Source organism: Ambystoma mexicanum, chromosome 2q (genome assembly GCF_040938575.1).
Source record: "Ambystoma mexicanum isolate Mex_15411 chromosome 2q, UKY_AmexF1_1, whole genome shotgun sequence".
Taxonomy (NCBI): Eukaryota; Metazoa; Chordata; class Amphibia; order Caudata; family Ambystomatidae; genus Ambystoma; species Ambystoma mexicanum.
Window position 1 is genome coordinate 1,025,358,082 of NC_090924.1, and position 9,431 is coordinate 1,025,367,512.

The window sequence follows — 9,431 nt, forward strand, 5'->3', positions numbered from 1 at the left end:
TGTAATATCAGCAACGGTGCTATACTAGTAATATCCATTTCTAATTATAGATGAGGGTTATGAATGCACACATGGACTAAGTTAAATTTAACATACATTTAAATGGAATACAAATTATGATGAGGCAGTTACTTGGGTAATCCCTGAAATTACTTTTCAATTCATTTTTTTTAAATTGTATTTTATTTTATTGTTTGAAGCATGGGCCTGGCTCAGGAGTAGCAGAGTGCTCAGTAGGGTTTGTGTAGCCATTATTTGAGCTGGAAACCTTTAATAGTGCAGTACTGTGATTTGTGTTCTGTGCATCCATTGGTATTAGTCCATGATCAGGTTCTGTAGAAAAAGCCACGTTTCGAGAGATTTGCGTAATTGGAGAATAGTGCATTGTGGGGTTTTCTAAAAGTGAGTTAAATTATAGCAGATAATGGCTGATGATCCCACCCTGTTTTCAATCAGTGGAAGCACTGTCATATTCTCCCATCAAGGGGACTTACTTGAGATCTCAACAGCTAATGATGCACTACCTCCAAAAAGCATAATTACTAGGACTTCATTTTGAAAGATACAAAGAATTCAAAAACATAGATTTATTTTCTAGCTGAATAACCCATTTTTTCTTGCTGACACATGGAACAGAGATAGTGATAATGTAACAAATATGCCAAACTGTGGCGACAAAGGGCATTAAAAATGGAAACAAACGCGTACGTTTAAATACAATGACTGCTGCTCACATGAGCAGCAAATACCTTTTTTCCAGGAGGTGGTGGTAGTGGGTGGGGTGATGAAACTGGTGGTTTGAGGAGGTTGGGAGACATTAGTACAGGTACTATTCATTTATTTAAAAAAAATGATTGCATGTAGATTATAAGAATCTAGCACTTAAAAAAAATGTGGTCTTTGCCAACGGATATCGGGGATTGTACCCTACAGTCTCATTTGGGTCTTTACATTAAGAAAACACAATGGGCCTATTTATGGGGTCAAGAAAGAATCCTTGGAATCCTCTAAGAACTTTCAAAACAGCTAAACTAAACTTGGGAGCATTGATAAATGGAGTGACCAGGCCACATTGGTTTGTTGTGCTAAAATTTAAAAGGAACCCATTGACAGGGAGATGTGTCTCACCATTGAAAGCTTACAGTTCAAGGATATAAGAGGGCAGCAATCTTGCTGTAATTATCAATCTGTGTTACGTGCTTCATCCACAAATGCACTTCCCCATAATCAGTTGCAAGCCAACAGTGCTCCCCCTAGTGTAGAAGAAAGGCTCCAATCACTAAGAAGGTAGTGACATTCTGCACGTTAGTTGGTGATGTGTAATAAAATAATTGCAGATTCTTTGTCTCTTGAAAAACGTCATGTTCAGAAAACAGTGTGTCATCATTGTTCTTATCAAGAGTACAGTGAATGAAAAGCAGCTCTCCTAAGGACACTAAAATATCCAAGGTTTCTTTGCTTGACTACAGACTTGCAAGAAAGTCCTGTGAAATGAATATTAACAAAGTCACCAGGGAACAAAATTTGAATGGTTGGATGAGATTCATGGAACAATAAACCTCTAGGAGATTTTAGAGTTTGGATGCTTGTGGCCTTGGAAGATGCAGTTTTATATAATATAAAAAATGATGAATTGTTTGCATGTTTTAAGGGTTGTTTATTTCCTGTTCTGGGATTCTGTCATAAACCCAGGCTGATCTGAAGCGTATTGTCACTGGCAGAGAGTATCACTCTAAAAGTGGTGAACCTAGCAGTGTCTGCAGTAAAAGCTTCAAAAGCAACAAGCCCTAACCGTGTTTCTGGTGGCTTCTATAGCTATTTACCATGTCTCCTATTATCTCTTCTTTCCAATTCATTTAAGAATGTTTAAATAACACACATCATGCCCCCTACATGGCCCTTATGCACTGTTGTGCAAATTTGTAAGTGTTATTGACCCATTTCACTTAGTGATTTCTCAATATAAATATTAAGCAAAGTATTACTTAATAGGTTACAGCATTGGGTCTCAGGGATACTATTTTATCAGATTGCCAACTAGGTTTTGGAAGGAAAAGCAGAACTATAAAGCAATGTTGTCACTGTCACTCATCGTCAAGTACAATGGAGCCAAGAAAGAGTGTCTTTACTTAACATTCACAGACTTATCAATGGCTTTTGACCTGTTGAATGGGGGAACATTTATAGACTACTTTGGATAATTTTGGTATTGATGCACAAGTGCTGAGTATTATGCAGCTATACACTAAAACAAAAGAACACATTAAATATGGGGCGGTGACGGAGTGTTTTGCCATTAACCAGGGAGTTAAACAAGGTTGTGTGATGGCACCATTCCTTTTAGATTTATATGTGGATGGGCTAGTGGTCCATCTATTTACCACTTCAAAGGATGAGCCCCATTTTGTGTTATCTGAACTTACAACTTGCTTGGCATATATGCAGACGATATAGTGATTAGGACAATGACTCCATTGGCCAGGCAATAGGTCTGAGTCATTTATGAGTTTGAAACAAATGGAAATCAATATATCAAAATCTTATGTGATGGTTTTCAAAGAAATATAACATATTCACCATCTTTTTGGTTTGACAATGAAAAAGTTACGACAGCCCAAGAATGTTATTTTTTGGCAGTTTTATGAAAACCTAGCAGCCACACTTGGAAAAACTAGTGAATCAGTCTATTGCAATGTTCCATTGGTTCTTAAATAAAAATGGTGGCAGTGCTGTAAGCCCTACTTTGGTAAGTGCTTGATATGTGGCAGGTGTTTGGTTAAATGATCCATATGATAGTACAAATTGAGAGGGTGCAACAGAAATGTTTATTTGGCCTGCTGAGAGTCTTTTCAGTAACTGCTAGTGAATTATTATATTAGGAAACCAACACCAAACTTCCTACAACTAATACAGGTGCTCCAATTTTACGTCAGCATTCAATCTCTAAGAAAACAAAGAAATGACTGTGTTCTATGAAATATTCAATGATTTGATAAGCAGGGATTATATCAGAAAATTGAGATTGTATCCTATAGGGATTAATTCATGACAGGGTTGTCTATTCCTTTATCAGTTAAACAATTAATCTCAATCACATCCTCAAGTTAAAAAATGGTAATTGAGGCCAACAATAACCCTCCTTTCTTATATTCAAGTACAGGAAGATTAATCAAAACTCCCAGAAGTCTCCAAAAATATTCTGGATATTTGAGCTTTAAAGGATTCATTGAATTCATCAGGTTCATCATTTCAACAGATTTGTCACACAGCTATTTTCTGATTTGTTTTCTGGCCACAGGTTCTCAGAAGTGGCGATGTAGCCTTTGGTGAAGCATTGAGGCTTGTAATTATTGTTTAGATGCTGTTTGAACCTCCCTCAAAGAACCCTTCTCTAACAGCTTGTGGGAACTGAATGATATCATGTTTCAAGTTTGTGGCATCGTTCCTGCAGCAAGTCATTCTCCTGCCCGGAATACAATATTTGTAATGCCCTGCCTGCTGTGATGTATCTGATGGAGTCATCACTGTTTTTCCGGCAGTGACCTCCTCCCATGTGGCCAGCGGAAGTTACATGAGGGAGTACCACATGGGAGGAGACAACCTCCAGGCAAATACCATGGCTTCATCAAATGAGACATGGTATCCCACTTTTCCCTTTCAGGATGTATCTCCCATTTGTAACACTCTATTGGCCTATTGAGATTCTTCCCCTATTCCCTCAAAGGAGAATGCTGAATCTCTCTCATTCCAATCTACAGACCAACTTTAAAGCACTGATTTGCCCTCAAAACATATTAGAAACATTCCTTCAATGCTTTCATGCAAACTAGCTAAAAAGGACTATTGTGCCCAGAAAAGCCTTAACACTGCGACAAGGAAGAGGAGTGGAGGAATGCAGAGCAGGCACCACGGTAGTTGCTGGGAGCACACAACTGTGCTGAGAACATTTAAAACAGGACAGCCAGAAACCATGGTAGACTGATTGTGGTAGCGGGCTGCTCCCCTCTGTGCGACCGAAGGGTGGAGAGAAAGACAGTGGAGCAAACCAGCTCAGGTGCTGAGAAGAGGAAAGCTGCGCAAGAAAGACTTCAGGCGACAGGAATGCTAGAATACAGTGCAGGGCTCCTGGGTGTACGCCAGCAGAAGAAAGTAGCGAGGCACTTACCAAACATCTGTGCAAGCAGATAACCTTTGCTGGAACTGTGGGAAGCGGTGACGCAGAAAGCCAAGCTGCGCAAGGCAGAAATCACCCAAAAACTAGAGTTGGCAGGCTGCAAGAAGAATATGGAATGGTACAAAGAGCCAGTGAGTCAATGCTGGGACGAAGGGAACAGCGGGGCATATTGGTGAACAAGCCGCATGTGAGTAATTGAACAAAACAGAACGAAGAAACAAAGAAAGAAATTTATTAAATCCGAACGAGAGAAAGTGAAAATGCACCTGATAAATAAGGGAACATTTAAAGTTTGTCCGTATATAAAAAATATACATAAAAGAAACAGTAACAAGTAATATATAATAGACAAACTAAAGTAGACAATAAGGCTAAGGTGGTGAATTACCAAGAGCGGAGGTGTGAGCAAAACACTAATGTGGCAATATGGAAGTGCAAACAAAAACACATGAATACAAGAATCCCTGGCAGGAGAGTATACCAGGCAATTATAAGTATGTGAATACAAGAAGGTCTGCAGGAGAGTATACCAGGCAATTACAAGTGTGTGAATATAAGAAGCCCTGGCAAGAAGACACACCAGGCAACCAAAAAGTAGTTTGTTGTGAATACAGAAGGCTCGGGCGAAAAGGATACTAGGCAGTTACAAGAAGGATATCAGAGCTAAAGAAAGCCTTAACAGAAATACCAGCACTAGAGTTGTGTTAACTAAGAATAAAGAAGTCCCCAGAAGATATCAGGACTAGGAAATTAATTGTGTTAAACAAAAGATAAGAGAGCAGAGAAGTCCTGGCAGGAGAGTATACTAGGTATCCTGACCACTGAAAGGCCAAAGATAACAGTATGATTTTTGGTATTGATAAAAAGGGAAAGACCAGAACTGTCATTAAAATAATGTTAAGAAGGATGCAGGGGAAGGGAGACACCATCTGGAGTAAGGAGCAATAACCTTGACAGACATTTTGTTGGAGTTACTTATTGCTTTGACCGTTTGAACAGTTCTAAAACGCTGAAGACCAAAGACATTATCCTTTTCACTTTAAAATGTATGTCCTTAGAATGTGAAGGGCAGAATAGTACTTTGGACATGGGACGGTTTTGTTTTAGACATTCTGACACTGACAGATCCTTAGTTTTAAGTTTAGGTAGGGAAGCATCTCTAGTGGAGGGATAGCGAGGCATTTTCCCAACCCCTTTTATTTATCAATAAAAGTCTTTAGCCAAAACCATGTCAAACTTTCATTCCTGACTCCTCACACTGCCCAGTGAAAGAAAGGAGTCACCAAGCTTATTCAATTTATTCATAGTCAATGAAACACATGGCAATGAAGAGCTCAGTACTGCACAGTCAGCCCCTGGATTGGTCAGGGACGAACACTTAAAATTCAAAATGGTGGATATAACATTACAGACTTAGTTCAGCCACTTCAATGCAAAACATCCAGAGGTGGGTACAGGGAGAATAGCCAATCATAGACCTCACCTTATCTCCACCCTCACATTGAGACCCTCATTGGGAGCCCCACTCACGTGGTGGAGGGAGCAGAAATGTCCAACTCCAGTTGTCCTGGGTGGGTTATATGAGAACATTGTGGTGAGCAGTGAGACAGATTTGCAGGCCAACGAGAGCAGTGTTTAGGAAAGGCTGGAGGTGAGGGTGGGAGAAGAGAGATGAAGAGGTGGTATGAGAAGAAGAGTATGTGATTAAAACATGAGATGAGTGGAGGAGGAATAATTAAAGAAGAAGGAGGAAGTAATAACATAATAAGCAAGCGGAGAACGTGGAAGCTCTGACAGTTGAGGGGCAGAAGGATGGCAACCCCTTAGCTAAAAAGAAGACAAAAGCAATGAGGTTTATGCGTTGGCATAAGGATGGCCAAGGAGGTGGGGAGACCCCAGCAGGGAGGACAGGAGGAGGAGTCCATATGGTGGGGAGTGGCGCTAGAGACTGGAATGGAAAGAGATCCCAGACTTTGAAAGCACTGGAGTATCAACAGAGGACAGTGACAAGCCATTGACCACTCTCAACTTGACCGAGACAGCTGGTCCAAGAGACTGCAAGTAGTGGAAAAAATGTTCATCATTGGGGAACGAGGTGTCAGAAAAAAGTGTTGAGGAACCCATAAAAAACCCACAGTACCACTGAGGAGTTGAGAAAGTATTGCAGCCTCGCTACAGAGTTTAGGACCTCCTGTTTTTCAGTTACCGTGTGACATTTTGAGGTCATTTCTTTTGTAAATAAGGTCATGTACATTCTGTGACTACACATCTAAGCACTAGGCTCCAACTCCATAGACCCACCACAGATCTGAGATAACAACTGGTCCCATGCTGGTTCCAGTGGTTATTCCGGGGTATGCAAGTTTAAGTGGGGGTGGACGGGTCTGTGTCCTGGAAGCCAAGAGGTGAAATTGACTTCTAGCCAGCCTACAAACTATACCCGATCGATGGATGTTCAGAAGGAAGTACAGACATTACTATTTCACGAATATTACAACCCCCATGTGATAACCGCTTTTCTGGATCCTACAGTGCCAAGATGCCTATGGGCGAGTGATTTTGGTTTACAAACGCAATTCATAACTGAAAAAAATTTACTTAACAGGCTAGAACTGGCCGGGCACTGTTAAAATTACTATAACAGATTTCTGAGGTCAAGCCATTGTGAAACTAGTATGGCCATTTTCTGTGTGAATGTAGAAGATATCATTACCACCCCGCATTTCACTTTTGAAGCCAGCATTGGAGCGTTCCTGGCCATATAGAAAGAAGCTTGGTTATTTTCTGGGGTCAATGTGAAAACTTGCGTGGTGTTGTACTTAAGTGGCATAACACAGGCCGGCACTGTTGAAACTGACATGGTTATATTCAATTGAATGAGGTGTTGAAGCAGCTTTGGCAATGTGCATATCGCCATGAATGTGTTTAATCTAAGAGGTGAACACATTGTGATAAATTCTGGCATAGTCGACAGTGCAAAGTTGTACTTGAGCTGTTATGTGTGAGTGCTTTGAGAATTATAATATTTGCAGCACTTTGGAATATTGTATATGAGTACCATTATATCATTATTGAGAGCAATTTCTATTATTTAAGCAACAATCAAATATACTTTGGGTAGTAGCATGACATGTTGCAGCAGCGCCCTCGCATTTGATAACAATGCTGAGCCATATCTATAAACGCATATGAACAATATCAGATACTGCTGCAATGACATTGCACTTTTGTGCATGCGTTTTTCAATGGACTCCTACAAGATTTGCTGCAGAATAATGTCCCAGGTTGCAGCTCCAGAACCCCCATGTGTTCCTGTGAGATACTTTTTCTCTGCATCCCACAATGGGAGGATTGCACCCTTCAGTGAATTTGCAAATGTAAAAGCTTTATCCAGTGCACGTTCAGAATGCTCATATTGGTTTCACTGTGCCACAAAGAAGTCACCCATAAGTGCAGATGCCATTCGGCAGAGCACCGAGACGAAGAAAAACACTGAAAGACACTCACAAGTCCATCATTTCTCTTTCAGACCAAAATGGGATATTCTGCACTGCTGCTCTGCACCGCCCATGCCCTGGTGTTTGCCTGGAATAAATGGGTGGATGTGAATCAACTTATCTGGTACACCCCTCCGACCTTCATGTTGGCTGTTGTCCTCCCCATTCTAGTTCTACTTTGCAAGACTCTCTTTCTGTGCCCATGTCTGAACAAGAAAATTCTGAAGATCCGAGCTGGATGGGAGGCCAACACCGAGGCAAAAAACCGCCAGATCACTTTTAATGTATGAAATATTTTGCACATGTTGACCTTTAAGTGTCACAGAAATCAATTAACATGTTATCTTCTGATCTGTTTGAGAGTATGTTTCATGTTAAGTAAAGGTACCCTCAGAATCCATGTTCCGCTAGTGTTATTTTTGTTGCCTAATTATTCGTTGTATTGCATAACGGTCATAGAATGGGTTCTGAGAGCTGCAATCGGGTTTGTCCTGACACAATGGAATGAAAAATCACCCACATTGCCTTTATGATTTTAACAAACCAAAATTGTATCGGGTTATTAACATTTAATAATCACACTAGATATGCCTTATTTTGCCAACACGTCTTTCACTTGGTAGGTCTGAACATAGATTTGTTGGCCTATTGTTAGCTTCTTGAGGGCATGCCCTAAATTCATCCAAGTTGTTTCCATCTAATTTGCTTCCTCTCAAATTACTAAGTACGTACCACAACAAAAAAGTTAATACAATTATTGTTTAGGAGCGTAAAACATTTGAGACAAAAAACAATTACTTCAAAGGAAATATATTAGATGGAAACAAAATGAATGAATTTAGAGCATACACTGAAGAAGCTCACAATAGGCAAACAAATCCATGCCCAGACCTATCAAGTGGAAGACGTGTTGGCAAATTAAGGCAGATCAAGTGTGATTGTTAAATGTTAATAACCAAATACCATTGTAACCAAGGAATTGGACTTTGTACTTTGAAAAGGAAACACCAAAGTCAGAAACAGAAACGTTTCTGTTACTTTTAAAAGCACAATGTTTAATGTATAAAATCTAATAACGTTTGTAAAAATCATAAGCACAATGTGGATGATTGTACATTCAGTTGTTTGTAAGCAGTGGTCGAAGTGAGCGGTGCGCCTCTACTTTTTTAAATAGAGTTTAAAAAAAAAGTTTTTATTGGTTAATCAAGTTAACCTTTTAACATTTTCAAAAAGGTACATATAATTCAATCAGCAGTCATTTAAAAAAGAACAAGTGAACACATAAAAGAAAAGGAAACATTTTCCATGCTCCAAACAAGAGGCTCAGAAAAAACAGAGAGGTCATAACGAATACTAAAGTGGCAGCTATTTTACATGTGTCTCCCCCTTGAGTCCTAAAGAACCCAGGAATGCCACCACTGCATTGACGGTTGAAGTAAGATTCTCCGACAGGCAGTCATGCCAATGTAGATCAGCCCTCTCGGACCGGACCATGTTCCTGTAAATGTATGCAGGTATTTGATCCGTGCTTGTAGCAGTGCTGGGCATCCCAGCAGTAGATGTCGAAGTGTTTCTTTAAGCATGGGGTTTTTACAAAACCTACAGAAGGACTCTGCCTCCGCAGCCAACCCATATCTCAGAAGGGTCTCAAGTTTTTATGAGATTTAAGCTCACTCTCAAGAAAGTAGAGCGAGCCTCTCGGCTGGCATATATAGACAAATAGCAAGCCAAACATCCCAGCTTTTAATGGTCCAGGGCAA

General features: G+C 40.1%; 1 protein-coding gene across 2 annotated transcripts in view; it reads left to right on the forward strand.

Moving 5' to 3' along the window:
* STEAP1 (STEAP family member 1) overlaps nucleotides 1-8,071 on the forward strand; it is a 134,602-nt gene extending 126,531 nt beyond the window's left edge. For both annotated transcript variants that reach the window (XM_069648359.1, XM_069648361.1), the window contains exon 5: nucleotides 7,704-8,071. In XM_069648359.1, the coding sequence (XP_069504460.1) occupies nucleotides 7,704-7,961 (258 nt within the window). In that variant the 3' untranslated portion in view covers nucleotides 7,962-8,071. The remainder of the gene's footprint in view (nucleotides 1-7,703) is intronic.
* Nucleotides 8,072-9,431: the final 1,360 nt, after the last annotated feature.